This window comes from Culex pipiens, chromosome 2 (genome assembly GCF_016801865.2).
Source record: "Culex pipiens pallens isolate TS chromosome 2, TS_CPP_V2, whole genome shotgun sequence".
In the NCBI taxonomy this organism is placed as follows: Eukaryota; Metazoa; Arthropoda; class Insecta; order Diptera; family Culicidae; genus Culex; species Culex pipiens.
Genome location: NC_068938.1, coordinates 21,793,248 through 21,813,867, shown reverse-complemented (window position 1 = coordinate 21,813,867; position 20,620 = coordinate 21,793,248). Strand labels below are relative to the sequence as shown.

The window sequence follows — 20,620 nt, the reverse complement described above, 5'->3', positions numbered from 1 at the left end:
TGAGATACAGCGGATAAAAGAAAAAGAAACAGGAAAATTGATTTGTTTAAAATCTCACCCAAACAATCCTCAATTTTCTGATGTCGATATCTCAGCAACTAATGGTCCGATGTTCAATGTTAAACTATGAAACATTCGTGAAATTTTCCGATCTCTTCGAAATCAATATTTTGATTTTTTTTGAATCAAGACTAAAATTTCAAAAGGGCTAAACATTCAATATTACGCTCAATTGTGTGCTTTCAAAAGTACTTTTTTGGTAAATTTAACTTCATAAAGATGTCTAATTGAACATTTATGTTATTTAAAGTATTGTAAGATGCTACGATTTTTCAAAAGTCCAGGATTGAACCTATTTTGCGCTCATAGCAAAAAAAGGTTTCTCTTTTTAAAATCCCGAATTCAAGCCAAACACAAGTCAAATAAAATTCTTTAAGTGAATCTTACGAAAAATTTGCCAAATTTATCGAAAAGCTTCTGTTGAAATCAAACGACTGAAGTGAAGCAGGTAAGAAAACCAAAATCATTTCAGTTTCATTTCATTTATCATCATAATTATTATAATTATCATCAATTAATTAATTAAAAGACATATTTTAACAAAATGTACAAAAAAATTTAATGTCCAAACTGACGCCAACTTCATTTTAACATTTAAACACAAGTTTTATTTTGTACTTATTGTTTTTGATAACTTGATAAAAAAATCATTTGTGTAAGATTTGCAATCAATCATCATTTGAGTCATTAATGCAAATCAAATGTCTTTATTTAAATTTATCACTCTTTGCTGATGCTCAGTTCTAGAATCAAAATCATAAAAATTACTAATTTAGGTAACCCCTCCTCAGAATCAGCATATTTAATCACCCCGCATAAATCAGCAAGTGCGCTTCGTGCCGCCCACGTGACTGACCTTTCATAATCGCTGGCACACACACTCACACTCGCAGTGTTTGTCCGAATAAATTCCCACATTTATAAATTGAGACTTTTTTTTGTGTTGCTGCTTATGTGACCCCTCATCACGACCGGCGGGGTATTATTTCCCATTATGATGATCATGTTTTAGCTTCTGTGCATGTTTATGGCGCACCTCGTTTTTTTGTTGATGCCCCTAACAAAATTTATAAATCTCCGATGGTGGGATGGGGTGCGGCGGAATCTGGCTGACCTCAACAAAGTATAATTATCACCTAACCGCGGTAGTATAACTATGGCGTGTAGTTTTAGAGCTGTGCGAGCATTAAAAGTGGGTAACATCCAAATTATAAGGCCGGACCATGTGTGGTTGAAGAAATTGATATGTTTGTTTAGGGTAATTGGTGGATTGTTAGATACAGAGTATAATATTAAAATTGTTTGCTGTGAAATAGTGAGGTTCGTCGCTTGGTGTAACCAAGTCTCCCGAGCAATTCCTACTCTAGCGTGATGATATGAGTTCAAAATTGAGTGGAAACTTTCCCGCAAGCTATAACAATTTGCCAAGCACATATTACGACACCCTCCGCCCTTATTAGATCGATTCCAGAACCCCAAAATTACCGAAACGCACATGGAAGAGACCTGATGCCTGGCTAGCCGGCCGGCCTACAACGTAGATTCAATCTGGTCAAAACAAATTACTAACCGCTGAACTGAGCTCAACCTTATCAGATCAATAGTTGCAATTGCTGTGATTAGTTCAAAACACAATCTACGCACCCATTAAGAAGGGGGGAATCAGCACATCAACTGAAAGTGATTCCATAATTGAGTGTGCGCCCCCTTTTTTGTAGGGATTATTCCGCGAGTGTATGTTCTGTTGTTCTGAATTGGGAAATCCCTTCCGATCTAGATCTTGGTTCCCAGCATCTGGAGATCACGAAGTCGTCGTCGTCGAGCCTGTAAAGTTGCTGCAGGAATTCACACCTCAGCGCTCGTGTGATAAATTAAAAATAGTTGCAACAACAACAAGTAAAAAAGAAAAAAAAAAGTGCGTGTTTGATGTGAAAAGTGTGCTGAAGTCTCGATCCGAGTCCGAGCGTGCATATTGAGTGTAGTGTCATACGGAGGAATACGACAGTCCAGCGGTGGCCACCGAACCGGAGAGATGCGGAACGTCTGGATTGTGGTGGCGAGCGGCCTGCTAGCGTTCGCCAACTTTGTCAAGTCGCAGGAAACGGGCCGGACGCTGTACAGCTCCAGGTGAGTGAGGAGGAGTTTTGTGGTGGGGTGACAAAGTTTTAGAAATGTGTTAATTAATGTTGATTTAATTGGAAATTAAAAAGGAACATATTTTAATGTATGATTTTTGACAAGTTCAGTGACAAAATCAGAGTTTGATCTCAATAAATTTCTTGAAATCTATTTTTTGGAAAAAGTATGACAGCAAATGTTCCTGTATTTTTTTTGTGATTAAGGTTTGACAATATATATTTGTTTTAGGATTTTTGAAATATCGAAATATTAACAACACATTTTAAACATCTTTCAATTAAAATAATACTGAACTTTAAAAATTTAGTATGAAGACTGTTGGCAATAATTATTTTAAAAAGTTTATTTTACATCCTGTTTATTAATAGATCGAAAATCAGGGGTAATAAAATATTTTATCTAAAATCTTTAAAGTTTCAATGAAAATAGACGTGCAAACAACTCAATTAACATAACATGCATTTTCCTTCGTTAATAATATTTGTAATTGAATAATTGTTATGTACCACAAATAGTTATTTTTTCGCAAGGATTAGTAAAACAAGTAGCCTAACATAAATTTCACAACATATTTGCATTTGTTTTTTTTTCTGTTTTGGCAACTTTTTTCAATATTTAAAAAATATCCTTTGAGATGTTGTTCAATTTTAAATTAACTTAATGTTAATGTTAAATTTAAATCAAGACTAGCATTTTAAATGGACGTAATATTCAATGTTTGGCCCTTTTAAAATGTTAGTCTTGACTTAAAAAATTTCAAAATATTTTTTTCGAAAAGATCTGAAATTTTCAAGAATGTTTAATATTTTAACATTGAAAATCGGACCATTAGTTGCTGAGATATCGACATTAGAAAATGGTGAGTTGTTTGGGTGAGACTTAGAAAACATCAATTTTCGTGTTTCTTTTTCTTAAAGCGGCTGTATCTCAGCAACCCGAGGTCCAATCTTTAATGTCTCTTAGAAAAATTTATAGCAAATTTTCTGAACTGTTAAAAAAAAATATTTTCAGAGATGGTCACTCATGGTCATTTTTTTTTAAATCGAAAAACTGCAAATATTTTGCTAAAATCAAACTTTCGGTGGCTATATCTTGAAAACAGAGCACTTTATCAAAAAATCTGTAAAGTAGTTTTCGATTGCAAATTCAATTTTGCATTAAAAAATAACGTCAAATTTGTTTTTGCATGAAATTTCGATTTTTTCCAAAAATCACTATTTTTTCAAAAATTCATAACTCGGCGGCAGATTTTTTGACCATGTTTCTCCATGGCTCAAAAGTTGCAAATTTTGTGTCCCCTAAAACATATCAAAAAATCTCGAAAATCAAAAAATACTTATTATGGGAAATCGAGTTTTTGTGAAAAAAAAGTTGATTAAAAAATTTGCAATTATTTTTTCCGTGTACCTATTTTTTTCTCAATAGTCCTCAACAATACCTACAACTTTGCCGAAGACACCAAATTGATCAGACAATTCACTCAAAAGTTACAGCTGTTTGAATATTTACATACCATTTTTGTATGGACACACGGAAAGAAGGTTTATCGTGAATCTTACTAATTTTCGGTTAAAAACCCTAAAAAAATTGGTTGTTTTTCCAACCACGATTTTTTTTAGCTGGAAATCCTAAAAAAAATTCCTGGATTTGACAGCTGGATCCAGGTCCTAAAAATGATAAATCTAGCTAAATTTTTAGTAAATTTTACTAATTTGCAAGCTGGAAAAATGCTGTCAGTCTCAAAAGCTGTATGTTTTGAGAAGGTCTGTTAGCTATTTTAGCTAGATTTTATGGTATTCTAGGAAGTTTTATAGTTAGCCCAGCAAGTTTTTAGGCTGTTTCAACTAGTTTTTTTGGAATCATTCTCAAAATTTTCCATTGATGGCTGCGAAGCCAGGTATTTTCACACATCTTTTTAGCTAGTTTAGCTAACTTTGCCACTATTCTTGGTAGGTGTTTTGGTTGGAATAGCTAATTTTTCCACTATTTCTACAAGTTTTCTTTCAAAAGCCTCCGTTGCTGCCTGCAAAGCACGCATTCTTCACCCAGCCTTTTGGCTGATTTGGCTCGTTTCTTTTTTGTTCTTGCTTCGTTTTTCGGTAAGTCCAGCTAATTTTTCGACTGTTTTAACTGGAAATTTCGAAATCATTTTAAAAATCCCTTGCTGCCTGTAAAGTTGTTTTTTATTTTCAAAAAGACTTTTTGCTGGTGTAGCATGATTTTCCGCTATTCTTGGTACGTTTTTTGGTAGTCCAGCAAAGTTTTTTGGATGTTTCAATAGTTTCCAGGCTTTTTAAACTATGTTCTAGTTGATCATCCTTATAGTACGGCTTTGTTATTCTATTGACAAATTAAAAAATAAATAAATACAGTAATACAAAAATACAAAAATACAAAAATACAAAAATACAAAAATACAAAAATACAAAAATACAAAAATACAAAAATACAAAAATACAAAAATACAAAAATACAAAAATACAAAAATACAAAAATACAAAAATACAAAAATACAAAAATACAAAAATACAAAAATACAAAAATACAAAAATACAAAAATACAAAAATACAAAAATACAAAAATACAAAAATACAAAAATACAAAAATACAAAAATACAAAAATACAAAAATACAAAAATACAAAAATACAAAAATACAAAAATACAAAAATACAAAAATACAAAAATACAAAAATACAAAAATACAAAAATACAAAAATACAAAAATACAAAAATACAAAAATACAAAAATACAAAAATACAAAAATACAAAAATACAAAAATACAAAAATACAAAAATACAAAAATACAAAAATACAAAAATACAAAAATACAAAAATACAAAAATACAAAAATACAAAAATACAAAAATACAAAAATACAAAAATACAAAAATACAAAAATACAAAAATACAAAAATACAAAAATACAAAAATACAAAAATACAAAAATACAAAAATACAAAAATACAAAAATACAAAAATACAAAAATACAAAAATACAAAAATACAAAAATACAAAAATACAAAAATACAAAAATACAAAAATACAAAAATACAAAAATACAAAAATACAAAAATACAAAAATACAAAAATACAAAAATACAAAAATACAAAAATACAAAAATACAAAAATACAAAAATACAAAAATACAAAAATACAAAAATACAAAAATACAAAAATACAAAAATACAAAAATACAAAAATACAAAAATACAAAAATACAAAAATACAAAATACAAAAATACAAAAATACAAAAATACAAAAATACAAAAATACAAAAATACAAAAATACAAAATACAAAAATACAAAAATACAAAAATACAAAAATACAAAAATACAAAAATACAAAAATACAAAAATACAAAAATACAAAAATACAAAAATACAAAAATACAAAAATACAAAAATACAAAAATACAAAAATACAAAAATACAAAATACAAAAATACAAAAATACAAAAATACAAAAATACAAAAATACAAAAATACAAAAATACAAAAATACAAAAATACAAAAATACAAAAATACAAAAATACAAAAATACAAAAATACAAAAATACAAAAATACAAAATTACAAAAATACAAAAATACAAAAATACAAACTAATTTTACTTAATTTTACTTAATTTTACTTAATTTTACTTAATTTTACTTAATTTTACTAAATTTAACTAAATTTTACTTTATTTTACTTAATTTTACTTAATTTTACTTAATTTTACTTAATTTTACTTAATTTCACTTAATTTTACTTAATTTTGCTTAATTTAAATTTAATTTATTAATTTTACTTAATTTTTTTTAATTTTACAAAATTTAACTTATCACAACTTAATTTTACTTAATTTTACTTAATTTTACTTAATTTTACTTAATTTTACTTAATTTTACTTAATTTTACTTGATTTTACTTAGTTTTACTTAATTTTACTTAATCTTACTTAATTTTACTTAATTTTACTTAATTTTACTTAATTTTACTTAATTTTATTTAATTTTACTTTATTTTACTTTATTTTACTTTATTTTACTTAATTTTACTTAATTTTACTTAATTTGACTTAATTTAATTAATTTTAGTTAATTTTACTAAATTTTACATAATTTTGCTTAAATTTACTTAATTTTGCTTAATTTTTCTTAATTTTGCTTAATTTTATTAGTTTTACTAAATTTAACTTAACACAACTTAATTTAACTAATTTTTGGCAAATTCAACTAAATTACACTAAAAATAACTTTTTTCAACTGAATTTATCTGAATTAAACTAAATTTTGGCTTAATTCAACTTATTTTTATAAACTCTTCTTAATTTAACTAAAATTAACTAATTTAATAAAACTTAAATTGATTAAACTTAATTTCACTAAATTTAACTTAATTGAACTTCATTTAACTTCGTTTCTAACAATATTTAACACTATTTTTTGATGTGCTTTAAAGGCGTTAGGTGCCCTATTTGTTCGGAATTGTCAAACATCGGCCAATCTATGTCTAGACATTCTGTACCAGCCGCCCCTCCAGGTGGACAGATGTCCATACAAAAAAGTAGAGTGTGGACAATTGCCAGTCTCCCCTTTCCCCTGCCAATGTTTTCACGTGGTTTAGGGATGCCCCCACTTTATGTTAAGTACATTTTTTTACCTACGCATCGTCCAAACAGTAACGAGAGGCTCAACTTCTAACCACTTTCCCTCAACACAAAAAACTTCTCACCTTATCAACTGAAACATTCCTTCAGGTGCCGATCCGCAGAAAATCTTCCTGGCTTTTAATTTATTCACTCACACAACACATTCTATCACCTTTTGCACTTGCACTCAAACAACACACATAATCATCAAAAAAAAAACTTCACGAACTGAGCGGCTCAAACAGGATCGAACACGACACAGGACGTTGCTTTGTTTTGTTCTCGAACTGATGATCTGTCAAAAATCCATGCTGCCGGTTCCAGCTAGTTTTTTTGGTAATTTTACGCAAAATTGTGCTGAAACACCATTATTTTTGGTAAAATCTCTCCTGTCATTTTGGTTTGGGCTGTCAGTTTTGGAAAGCAAATCAGCAATCAGGGTTAGCTATTTCACCAATCCCAGATTGGTAAATTTAGCTGAAATTTTAGCTGATTCAACCAAAAAAATCACTGTTTCACCAATTTGAAGCCAGCTAATTTGAATTGTTAAATTTTAGATGGAACTCCTTTCCGTGCAGTAGCCAAAATTGTATGGAGACTTGTATGGGTGAACCAATGACACAAAATAGCTTATTTGGTCATAGGAAAGGCCCCCACAAAGTTTGAGCCAAATCAAAAAATACAAATAAAATCCATTTCCGGTTTTGGTAGAGAATTGCTCATAACCGAACTACACAGTCCCTTCAATTTCAACGCAACTCAACATTGTGACATCCCATGTGGCGTGTTTCAGGCCGGTGATTCCAGACAAGATGCGCCCTTGAGATGCACGCAACTTATTGAATTAAATAAGTTATTAACCCACCTGTTGTCTGGAATCTCCGGAAAGTCCCAGCCGCCAGTTGATTGTTCTACAAATATACGACTTGGAGGCAATTTGTAACTAATGCTCATAAGATGGGGGTTTCCCCTCTTAATAGCTTTGTTGTTAATACCTTAGGAATTTGTTTCAACTAAAATGTAATAATCGTGCTTCCTTTTTTTTCTCTTTTTGATTTCAACGCAGATACGACAACCTGGACATCGACACGATCCTTTCCAGCAACCGGCTGGTGAACAACTACGTCGACTGTCTGCTCAGCCGGAAGCCGTGCCCGCCCGAGGGAAAGGATCTGAAACGTAAGTCTGGCTGGCCACAATTGTACAAGGTTTTTGGAATTTGTTACGCCGATTAGGGTTCGAAATAGTTGAATTGTACAGCTGTAAATCGACGCGTTTACAAGGAAGTCAACGCCTTTTACAACCGGGTCGGTTCTTATACTGCTATAGAAACTTGCCGCTGAACCTCGACTTGGTTTCCGCAAGCAACTTAACCAAACCGAATGAAGAATAATTCAAAACGGTTTCTAAGCTTGCATAATGTTTCTTTCACGCCAAGTTTACTTCACTTCAAGTTGAGGTTCAAATTTGATTTGCTCGAAACTGTGTCTGTGGGTTCGCATGGACATGATGTTATGCGTTTTAAATACAACTTACTCAGGTGAGCATGGGGGTGTGTAGTGCAGTTTGGGTCGGAAACAAATTAAATTACGCGGTAAAGGTGGCCAAACACGCACCCTGAACAATTGGGTAGGTTAAGGCACTGAACTGTCCGATTCAGCCACGCAACTGCATAATGTTTTCTTGCGGTCAATTCAATGACAAAAGGGATCTCTGTTTTGTTTGGCAATTGTTTACGTGATAACACTGTATTAAATTTTTTTCTACAATTTCACAACTGCCAAGTGCATAAAAAAGTGTAAAACGATTTTAAATGCAAATTCAGGCCTACAGCTTCAAATGGCCTTATGAAATTATTCAAATGAATCTGGCAGTACAATTAACAACCCTGGCATTCTTGAAGTAGGTTGCTCGAACATTAAACTGCTGTAAACAAGTTGAATTGGCTGCATTCGTTCAACGACTGCAATGTGATGCACACGACTTAGAGAATGCATTCTGCTCCAAAGTTTCACACTGTCAGCAAGTATTAGCCTAATGCAACATTTTCAGGTTAACGATGCATGAAAAATTTACTTCTTAAATTTGCTAAACTATGCCCATGAGATGAATTCGCCGAGGTCGTGATCTCGTTCGCAAAAACAGTTCTCGAACCAGAAGAATTTGAATAATTTTTAAATAAGTCGTATTCCATTGTTAAATAACAACCACTTTAAACGCATAATCACAACCGAAAAAGAACAAAGCGGTTTGTGATTCATCGGAATCCTCCCCCACTTAAGCTGGAAGGGGTCAGGTGTCGTGAGAAAGGGTTCGAGCGCCCGTTAAAGAGCTAAACGGTTAACGTGCTTTGTTGTCTGTGGGCTTAAACGGCTCATAAGTGCAGCCACACTGGCTGCTTGATTATATCAGCAGCAGCAGCAGCCGGCTGTTGTACGGGCGATGTACTTGGGTGTGTAGTTTGCAAGTAGTTCGTGAAGCGTCAACCGTAAACAATACGCGGCTGGGTGAGCTTTATGCCTTGGCTATGATACTTGTTAGTTAATACAGGTTGAGTAGCAGCGAACGGGCCGGCTAGCTGAAAGTTTAACGAGGTGGAAAATGTTAAGGGCATCATGGCACCAAAGGTCGAAAGTGTAATGGAATGGATTTATTTTATCGGTTTTCGATTGAATCAAAAACGCAAGACAAACACGAGGAAGTACTTGATTAAGGATTCCCTTAAGCCCTTGAATTTTGATTTTATATTCCGGAAAAATAACAAGGGTCACGGCAGGTAAAACAATAAACAATGTTTACTTCTTAGGATAATTTAAGGCCGTTTCAAATGGTTTAGCCCTCATTTTAACGTAGACTCAAAAAATCAGGGAGCAAAAAATATCTTTTCAAATAGTCAACTGGCAATCAACAACAATTAAAACTGTGTTTTCATGCGTTGTTTATCCTGTTTTGTATTATTGAATTACATAGTTTTGAAATGTTTTTTTTTGTGAAAATATGATGTTAGGTGCCGCAAAAACCTTTTTTTCGTAGAAAAATATGTTGAATTTTTCTAAACCTAATGATTGAAAAATAACTGTACTTATGCATTTTATATCACTTTTTTCATTGAAATGTTTATGGGTAATTCTCTACCAACTCACACGAAATCGGGAAAAGTTGCCCCGACCCCTCTTCGATTTTCGTGAAACTTTGTCCTAAGGGGTAACTTTTGTCCCTGATCACGAATCCGAGGTGCGACCATTTTTGAACATGCGAAAAAAGAGGTGTTTTTCAATAATTTGCAGCCTGAAATGGTGAAGAGATAGACATTTGATGTCAAAGGGACTTTTATGTAAAATTAGACGCCCGATTTGATGGCGTACTCAGAATTCCGAAAAAAAAAAATGTATTTTTATAGAAAAAACGTTACTTAATCCATCTTTAGGTGGTTGGTACCTTCCTCTCATTTATAAGAGGACCTAATAAAAATAAGTGATGAGTAAAAAAAACAGTCTACCTACAGACTTTTTGTCAAGATTATACAGACACCGCCTTTGAGGAAAATGGCATCCCTCTACACGGCTTTTTCATGGCGATCAGACCCGACCATTTGAGGTTATGTCAATTCAGACAATTGTTTTTTAATGCTTGTAATTTTAGATAGGTACGTCAGATCTTGAAAATTCTTAATCCACAAGAAAGGTTATTTCAGAACCATTCTGAAAATATATAATATGGCAGGTTTCCATGCAAAACCCACCCTTTTTTGCAAATTGTAAAATTTTTATGCAGCAGTTTTTTAAGCATAACTTTTGATGTGCTTTACTAAATCTTATTAATTTCAATAGGGACTTATGGGACCCCAAGACAAATCGAATAAGGCTAATACGGTCAAAATCGGCTCAGACAGTGACGAGATATTGCAGTGACATTGTTTCGGTACACATGTCTACATACAGCCAAACACACAGACATTTGCTCAGCTGGTGATTCTGAGTCGATATGTACAAATGAAGGTAGGTCTAGGAGTTCTAACTAAAAAGTTCATTTTTCGAGTGATTTTATAGCCTTCCCTCAGTAAGGTGAGGAAGGCGAAAATAACAACATTATTGATTGTAATAAAATACTGCTTAAACTTATGAATAGCAAACTGTAATTTCTTTCCAAAATGATCTACGAAATGTTATTCATGAATATAATTAATTTACAGTAAATTCTTTGTGCAATATGCAACGAAATCAGCCGATTTAATGCACATTTTTTTTGGCTCAGACTTTGTAGGAGCCTTCCTTATGACAAAAAAAAACACCATTGCGTGTCATTGTTTCACCAATACAAGGCTCCTAACAATTTCAGCAGCTGTTACGTACAAAAATGGGACGTAAATATTTGTAAATTTGTATCTTTTAGTGGAATTTTTTGATCGCTTTGATGCCTTCGATAAAGTTTATTTTTCTTTTATTTGCTGAATTTAATATTTAGACTCTCATAGACTCTTATATTTCAAATCGATAGGGAAAATCATATTTAAGATGTTTTTATCTTGAAAACGGCGCAATTTACTTAAATTTCTGTCAAGTACTTTTGATTGTAAATTTGATTTTTCACTACTACACATGCAAATGTATCGTCACACGTCGAAAAATGACCTGTCACTTTTTGTTGATGGGCAATGTGTGTAAACAATCATTAATACCAATGCACAGTGGTCCAGATCGCAACATTAAGTGGAAATGGATATTCCGAAAAATGGTTAAGTTTTGGAGCTTTGGTGTCTTGAGAAGAAATGCTGCAAATGGAAAGGGGCAACTTTTGGTTTGGTTGAAAATTAGGGTGGTTCACGATTAGGGTGATTTTGAAAATCTAACTTTACAGGAATATTTTTGGGAATGTTTTTGTCTTCTAGAAAGTTGTTGGGCTTGCCAAATCAAGCAACTTTGTCGAAGACAACAAAATTTTATCTCGTAATATACGCCTTCTATGACCAAATTTATAGAAAGCATCTGAGCAAACCTTCAAAAATCAGTTTTTTGAACGTGGCAATTCAGGGTTAAGTTTTAGATAAAAGTGATTTTAGGAGCACTTTTAGAGCTCCAAAAAAAGAACATTTTTAGTTGTTGACATGTCAATTTGGACTTAAGGGTCAAAAGTTACAGTCATTTTAAGGTAAAAAAGATGCAAATTTAAAACTTAAATGTCTCGTAAAGGCACAAACCAAATTTAAAGCACCAGGTTGCATCTGAAAGAGGAGATCTAGCACTACAAACGCAGAATTTTCAAATTTTCAAGGGAATATCATATGGGACCACCCTAATCAAATTCAAAAACTGTCCAAATATATGTTTTTCTATGTTATTTTGCCCGCTGAACCTGAAACTGCCCTCATAATTAAGCGAAAGTATCGAAAAATCGATTTTTGGTTATTTTTTGGGTTGCCATGTAAAATTATCATTTATGACCAAATTATGACCAGAAATCGGTTTTTCGATACTTTGGCTCAATTTCATTTTTCGGAATATCCATTTTCCACTTAATTTTGCGATCTGGACCACTGTGCAATGGCCTATTTGATCAAGATACAAGAATTCGGCTGATTTTCAAAGAATTGCTCAAAGATGTTGAACTTTGAAATTGGGTATTTTTGAGAACATAATGATTGAAAGAAAATGAAGAAATGATTTTTTCAAAACTTTAATCTAAGAAATCAAAAATATGTGCTGAAATCACAAAACTGTCATTTTAAAAGGTTTATTTTTGTACTTTTACTTTTTTTTAATATTAAAAAAAACTGCTAGAATGTATATGATTTGCATCATACGATCGCATTTATTTCATATGAGCTTTAGTTTGCATGTCATTGAGAATTTAAAATAAATGCTAGTTACAATAAGGCTTTTCCTGAAGTAAAAAGCAATAAAATTTGTTTTTCATTGCTTTTGTAGTGTCCTAAAGTTGTTTAATGCTGACAAAATAAAGGAACAAAAATCACCTCAGATCGAACAGTCCCAGGCATAACAAACCCAGGCGAAAACATCAAAGGACCTACATTTGGCAACACTCGAAAGAAGAACTTCACTCTTACCAAATCCAGCTTGAAAAGTCCAGTCGAAGAAAACCAAAGCAAAAAGCCACTTTCCACAGTGTTCCTTCTCCCAGGTATGTGTGGTCTTCCCAGCAGTCTGACCATTCTTCGGTTCCAGAAAAGCACTCGAGGCAAAGTGTCCTCTACTTGAGTCTGTGGAAGGTAATCCTTGCTCACTGCTTTCAGTGTGACAAGTTCGTCCAGGATTGAAATGGAAACCGCTCCAGGGTACGGAAGGACGTGGCTAAATTGCTTGTCAATCAGATTTTCGTCCTTTCAAAAGTTGCTGGGAAGACGTGTGGTGGGGAGCTTACCATTGAGATCGATTTTGGTGAGATTTTGAGGGAGAGACCACTTTCCGGACAGGTCGTCGTAGTCGTCGTCGTCAACGTCCTCTGGGATTACGGGGTTATGAGTGTTTGTTATTTTGGCCAAGTTTGGTTCAAAGCTATATTTGTGGTAGAAAGAACGTGTCTTCTGATGACGACGATGGGAAAAGTAATCAAGAGGATCAAAGTGGTCTCAAGGACCGCAGCTTTGAGTAATGAGGGAATGGACATTTTGACTGGAACCAACTTCCTGTAAAAACAATCTACATTAAACATGTTTGTGTCTCATTTTGCAATAAATTTAATGCAAGCTAATCCTAAACTAATTCTGCAAAAATTATTACCTAATTCACACTCTCCCAACATTTCATCATTCGCGCCGGAATGCCGACGATAATATTTATTCACCTTAGCCAAATTCCCTCGAAAACGGTGTGTTTGGCAATCTATCTACCCACTTTGCAAAAGTCAACAAGTTTTGGCGTCAGTCCGTTTCGGCGTCCAACTGGGTCGGGCCGGGGGCGCTATTAAATTTGAGCCATGGCTGAGCGAGACCATCATTTGCCACGGTAATCAACGGCCAGTCGCCTGCGTCGAATCCAGAGACGGTAGCCAAATTAGACGAATCGCTAATTAGCACAGGGCTAATGTTTGACCGGATCGAACGAAACTCGGTTGGCGCCAAGAAAGCAAATAAACAGGTTGTTGTTGTTTATGACAGGTTTATGGAAAATTACAGATAGATTAGATATAGATTCAAAACAAGATAAAAACATATAAATTTTAATTCAAATCATGTTAAGGTTAAGTTACAGTTACAGAAGTTTATTTTAATAAACAGTACTTAAACCGCATGTTTGTTGTAAGGCCTTTATGATACTTTTTGTTTCATTTTATTTATATGAAAGTCGTTACAATACATTACAAGATGCCCAGATTAGTGCCCCATGCTCTACAACCGAATCCGTTTTGATATTCTGAGCAATAGAGTTAATAAAAACTGAGTATCAAATTTTAAGATATTTTAATTTTAATTTTCCGAACTGATATTTTACCTAATTTTTTGTCTTGCTTAAAAAAATATGGGAATGCTTTATCTTTTTTATATAATAATATAATATATTAATATAATAATATATACATACATTTTTTTAAGAATTGGTTTTATCTGCTTAATTTAAAAAAAAAAGCAGAATAATACTATATCTTTTTCGCTGAACATTGTTTAAGGTGTTACATACATTTGAATCATCAAAAATGTCAGGGGTTGGTATGAGCTCACATTTAAACTTTTCTTTAATCTTTTTGCAGGGCATTAACATATAAATTTTCATCTATTAACAAAATAAATATGAAGACATTTGGATGTACCATTGCCGAGATATAGCTATTTTAAGTTAGCAGTTTCAAAAAACGGGTGCCACGATATCTCAACACTGCTTTGACCAAATTGGCTCAAAATTTTGGTGAAGACTCGTTGAACCGGTCCTGTGTGCATGACGAAGGCCGATTTTCAAAAACTTAATTTTTAAAAAAGATAAAAATATTTTACGTTTTTCATGTAAAAAATCGTCAGTGTTTGATTTTTGTATTTTTTAAAAAGCAAAATTTTAAAATCGGGCTTCGTCATGCACACGGGATATGTCTTGAGAGTCTTCACCCCAAATTTCAGCAAATTTGGTTCATCCCATCTCGAGATATCGTGGCACCCGTAAATCAACTCGGTGTTTAGAGAAAAACGCTCACAAAATTTGAAAACTCGCTTTGCGCATGGCTAAACTTCAAACTTAAATCGTCTATTACTTACATGAATAATGAAATATATGCATGAAACTTTCAGGAGTGATTGGAAATCATCTTTTTGATGAATTTAAGAAATTATCTGAAATATGAAATTTTGTGATTTTCTACATGTATGTAACCCCTTAAAAGAATTTAAAACCCCAAAGAGAAAAATATTCTTAATGAAAAATTCATTCACATCAAATAATGTTTCTTCAAATAATTGAGAAATACTCTTAATTGGCAAATCAGAAAAAAAATGCAGAAATTGTTTTTGTTTTCCAAGAACTGCTCATGTTTCAATGAAAGACAAAATTGAGTAAACATATTTCAAAATTGTTTTATCAATCTGCTCATTTTTAAAGGAGCTGCTTAAAAAAACTCAAAAGAATGCTATAATTCCATAAATATAAAAAAATCATTTCTACTAAATTTTCTAAGAACAGCTTAAGTTTAAAAGAATGCAAAAACTTATAGAATGTTTTTTTTTAATTATGAATTTATTTTTCAAGAACTGGCATGTTCAAAAGAATGCAAAAAAAAACAATTTATTTTCAATGAACTTGTCATGTTTTGAGAAATGCAAAAACCCATACAAATATTCTTTTGACAATCTTATTATTTAACAATGATCTGTTCATGTTGAAAAAACTGCATATACCAATAGATTTGTTTTAGAATATTTGTTTTCAAGGAATAGCCGATTTAAAAATAATTGCACTCTTGTCACTGACGATTGCGTTGGCCACCGTTGACACCAATCGGAAGAGCACACGAAACTCGGACAATTCCGGAACGAGCTAAACTTCCCGACGAATTTATCACAAAATTCCCTTTTCGTTAATCTTCATAATTCACTTTTGCAAATAAATCTTTGATAAAAAAATCAAAATCCGGTTGCATTATTTAAGCAATAATACCTTCATTCACCCTAATTATGCTCATTGTTGTGAAAGCACACCCAATTATGCCACAAAATCCCAGAACACAATTTGCTCAATGTGCAGGTAGGTTCCACCTCCATCCGGCTCTGCCAATCGAATGCGGATGGGTTTGTTACACCACAGAAATGAAATGTTTCCCAATGCCCACGTGGACTTAACGGAAGCCTTTCCCACAAGCGTAAATTCCGGCCTGGAATCGATCCCGAAGTGGGTGTATTTGGTTGAGCTACGAAATTGCACGGTAATTGAATTTTAATTGCTTTCGATAAATTCAATTGGCACTTTTATTGCTGTGTAATTTCAAGTACGTACTTGTTTTAAGAGAGAGACAGAGGGTGGTCATTGAAAGTACTGCTCATCCCACGATTCCAGGCTTTTCTGGCTAGTAATATTGTATTATTACAGTGTAGATAAAATCAATTGCACATTATGGAAAGCTCGTTAGTGGCAGGATAATTGTTTTAATTGGAAATGTGGAGGAGTAGGGCGTAGGTTTCATAAATACACAATCGAATGAAGTGTGATGGGGAATAAATTTGTTTTCATTTTTTTAGTTGAATAATTGTTGAAGTGGTGCCAAAATACTCTTTTCAGCATCATTAAGCTTATTTAAGATTTTTATCCTCTTATGGAATTGCGTTTCAGAATAAAAAACTGCTTTAAAAAGAGAAGATTCATCTGCAATTAATTGTGATTCCCTGAGGGTACTGTTAGTGTTCAAATCCGTCTTGCAATTACACGTGTAATGAGTTGCAACTATTTGGCTGCAGGGCAGGGAGGGGTTCGGATCGTCTTTCAGTCAGTCGGTACAATTCCATTCCTGTCAAGTCAAGGAATGTATAAATACGGTTTCACTTAGAACAGAGCTGCAATTTGAGGGTTTTGTCAATTGTTTGAAGCGAATTCTGTTGCGCTTTTTTTCAAAATATTTTTTTAAGTTGTTCAAAACAATTTTTGTTATGACTAAATCTTTAATTAGAATTCATTGAATTCAAATTGAAACCCTGCAGCATCATCCCCAGTGATACTTTCACATCCGATTCATCGCTGATAACGGATTCCATTGACGTTCGTTGGCTCCACCCACGCTGCCGACACGTGCTGCCTGCACCATCATCAAGAACTGCTCAAGTCAATTTCAAATCCCAACTCATCACCTCCGGCATCAATTGGTACGCAAAACATTTCTTGTCGGCGTTTTCAGAGGAACGTGTCTCCTCCTCCCCCTGAGTCAGTTAATTAAATCTGTATGTGAGCAGTTCTCTACGGAATCGGTCTTTTTTCTTTAATTTTATTTTTTGTATTTTTTAATCCGGCTGAAACTTTTTTGGTGCCTTCGGTATGCCCAAAGAAGCCATTTTGCATCATTAGTTTGTCCATATAATTTTACATACAAATTTGGCAGCTGTCCATACAAAAATGATATGTGAAAATTCAAAAATCTGTATCTTTTGAAGGAATTTTTTGATCGATTTGGTGTCTTCGGCAAAGTTGTAGGTATGGATATGGACTACACTGAAAAAAAATGATACACGGTAAAAAAAAATTTGGTGATTTTTAATTAAACTTTTTGTCACTAAAACTTGATTTGCAAAAAAACACTATTTTTAATTTTTTTTATTTTTTGATATGTTTTAGAAGATATAAAATGCCAACTTTTCAGAAGTTTCCAGAATGGGCAAACAATCTTTGACCGAGTTATGATTTTTTGAATCAATTCAGATTTTTTTTAAAAATCGAAATATTGGTCGCAAAAATTTTTCAACTTCATTTTTCGATGTAAAATCGAATTTGCAATCAAAAAGTACTTTAGTAAATTTTTGATAAAGTGCACCGTTTTCAAGTTATAACCATTTTTAGGTAACTTTTTTGGAAATTTCTGAAAAGTTGGCATCTAAAACATATCAAAAAATAAAAAAAATAAAAAATAGTGTTTTTTTGCAAATGAGCAACTCTCTACGAAATCGGCCGATTTCGACCATTTTTATTTTTTGTATTTTTTGATTTTGCTCAAACTTTGTGGGGGCCTTCCCTGTGACCAAATAAGCTATTTTGTGTCATTGGTTCACCCATACAATTTTGGCTGCTGTCCATACAAAAATAGGACGTACATATTCAAACAGCTGTAACTTTTGAGTGAGTTTTCTGATCAATTTGGTGTCTTCGGCAAAGTTGTAGGTATTGTTGAGGACAATTGAGAAAAAAATATGTACACGGAAAAAAAAATTGCAGATTTTTTTATCAACTTTTTTTTACTAAAACTCAATTTCCCAAAATACCTATTTTTTGATTTTCGAGATTTTTTGATATGTTTTAGGGGACAAAAATCCGCAACTTTTGAGCTATAGAGAAACATGGTCAAAAAATCTGCCGCCAAGTTATGAATTTTTGAAAAATAGTGATTTTTGGAAAAAAATCCAAATTTCATGCAAAAACAAATTTGAAGTTATTTTTTAATGCGAAATTGAATTTGCAATCGAAAACTACTTTACAATTTTTTTGATAAAGGGCTTCGTTTTCAAGATAAAGGCACCGAAAGTTTGATTTTAGCAAAATATTTGCAGTTTTTCGATTTTTAAAAATAGTGACCATGAGCGACCATTTCTAAAAATATTTTTTTTGAAAAGTTCAGAAAATTTGCTATAAAATTGTCCAAGAGACATTGAAGATTGGACCTCGGGTTGCTGAGATACAGCCGCTTTAAGAAAAAGAAACACGAAAATTGAAGTTTTCTAAGTCTCACCAAAACAACCCACCATTTTCTAATGTCGATATCTCAGCAACTAATGGTCCAATTTTCAATGTTAATACATAAAACATTCGTGAAATTTTTCGATCTTTTCGAAAAAAGTATTTTGCAAATTTTTAAATCAAGACTAACATTTTAAATGGGCGTAATATTCAATGTTTGGCCCTTTTAAAATGTTAGTCTTGATTTAATTTTTTTCAAAATATTTTTTTCGAAAAGATCGGAAAATTTAACGAATGTTTCATGTATTAACATTGAAAATCGGACCATTAGTTGCTGAGATATCGACATTAGAAAATGGTGGGTTGTTTTGGTAAGACTTAGAAAACTTCAATTTTCGTGTTTCTTTTTCTTAAAGCGGCTGTATCTCAGCAACCCGAGGTCCAATCTTCAATGTCTCTTGGACAATTTTATAGCAAATTTTCTGAACTTTTAAAAAAAAATATTTTTAGAAATGGTCGCTCAATGTCACTATTTTTAAAAATCAAAAAACTGCAAATATTTTGCTAAAATCAAACTTTCGGTGCCTATATCTTGAAAACGAAGCCATTTATCAAAAAAATTGTAGAGTAGTTTTCGATTGCAAATTCAATTTTGCTTTAAAAAATAACTTCAAATTTGTTTTTGCATGAATTTTGGATTTTTTCCAAAGATCACTATTTTTTCAAAAAATCATAACTTGGCGGCAGATTTTTTGACCATGTTTCTCTATAGCTCAAAAGTTGCGGATTTTAGTCCCCTAAAACATATCAAAAAATCTCGAAAATCAAAAAATACGTATTTTGGGAAATTGAGTTTTAGTGAAAAAAAAGTTGATAAAAAAATCTGCAATTTTTTTTCCGTGTACATATTTTTTTCTCAATTGTCCTCAACAATACCTACAACTTTGCCGAAGACACCAAATTGATCAGAAAACTCACTCAAAAGTTACAGCTGTTTGAATATGTACGTACTATTTTTGTATGGACAGCAGCCAAAATTGTATGGAGACTTGTATGGGTGAACCAATGACACAAAATAGCTTATTTGGTCACAGGGAAGGCCCCCACAAAGTTTGAGCCAAATCAAAAAATACAAATAAAATCCATTTCCGGTTTTGGTAGAGAATTGCTCAAATCAAGTTTTAGTGACAAAAAGTTAAATTAAAAATCACCAAATTTTTTTTTACCTTGTATCATTTTTTTAGTGTAGTCCATATCCATACCTACAACTATGCCAAAGATACCAAATCGATCAAAAAATTTCTTTAAAAGATACAGTTTTTTTAAATTTCTTATATCATTTTTGTATGGACAGCTGCCAAATTTGTATGGAAAATTATATGGACAAACTAATGATGCAAAATGGCTTCTTTGGGAATACCGAAGGCACCAAAAAAGTTTCAGCCGGATTAAAAAATATAAAAAAAATCGAATGACCGAAATCTCAGAGAATTGATTTTGGGTTTGAAGGTGATCTGGATCACATTAAATTCAATATAAATTCCAGAGTTTTTTTTTAAAAGGACCAACAAACTATTATCTTTCATATGTTTATAGGGCCTAATCAAAAAAAACTCTAGGATTGTTTTGAATCAATCTTTTTTAAAAAGTAAAATTGAATAATCGAACCTATTGAAATGTAAAACTAGAAAATTACATCTCCTGCGAGATGAACAGTCACGAGTTCACGAATTATCCGCAATAAAAGACGCAGTCTGTCAACTGTCACTCAACACAGTGACAGAAGAGAGAGAAGCTGCTACCGTGTGCGCCGAGAGGTTGTAAATTATCCAAAAAAAGCGGAAATTACCCGGCGATGATTTGGCAGAAAACTTTTGCGCGGCACTGACTTTAGCACCCCTGTCAACAGTTCATCGCGCGTAATGAGATTTTAACGTGACGAGCACGATTTGGGGTTGATTTATCATGC

The 20,620-nt window shown here is 32.5% G+C and overlaps 1 protein-coding gene across 12 annotated transcripts in view; it reads left to right on the top strand.

The window, feature by feature from the left end:
- Positions 1–20,620, top strand: part of LOC120427056 (mucin-2-like) — a 67,772-nt gene that overhangs the window by 13,547 nt on the left and 33,605 nt on the right. For 10 of the 12 annotated variants that reach the window (XM_052707624.1, XM_052707625.1, XM_052707628.1 and 7 more), the window contains exons 2-3: positions 1,838–2,187; positions 7,908–8,020. In XM_052707624.1, the coding sequence (XP_052563584.1) occupies positions 2,093–2,187; positions 7,908–8,020 (208 nt within the window). In that variant the 5' untranslated portion in view covers positions 1,838–2,092. Of the gene's footprint in view, positions 1–1,816; positions 2,188–7,907; positions 8,021–20,620 lie in introns of those variants that run through there. The other 2 variants (XM_052707627.1, XM_052707626.1) reach the window with 2 other exon arrangements.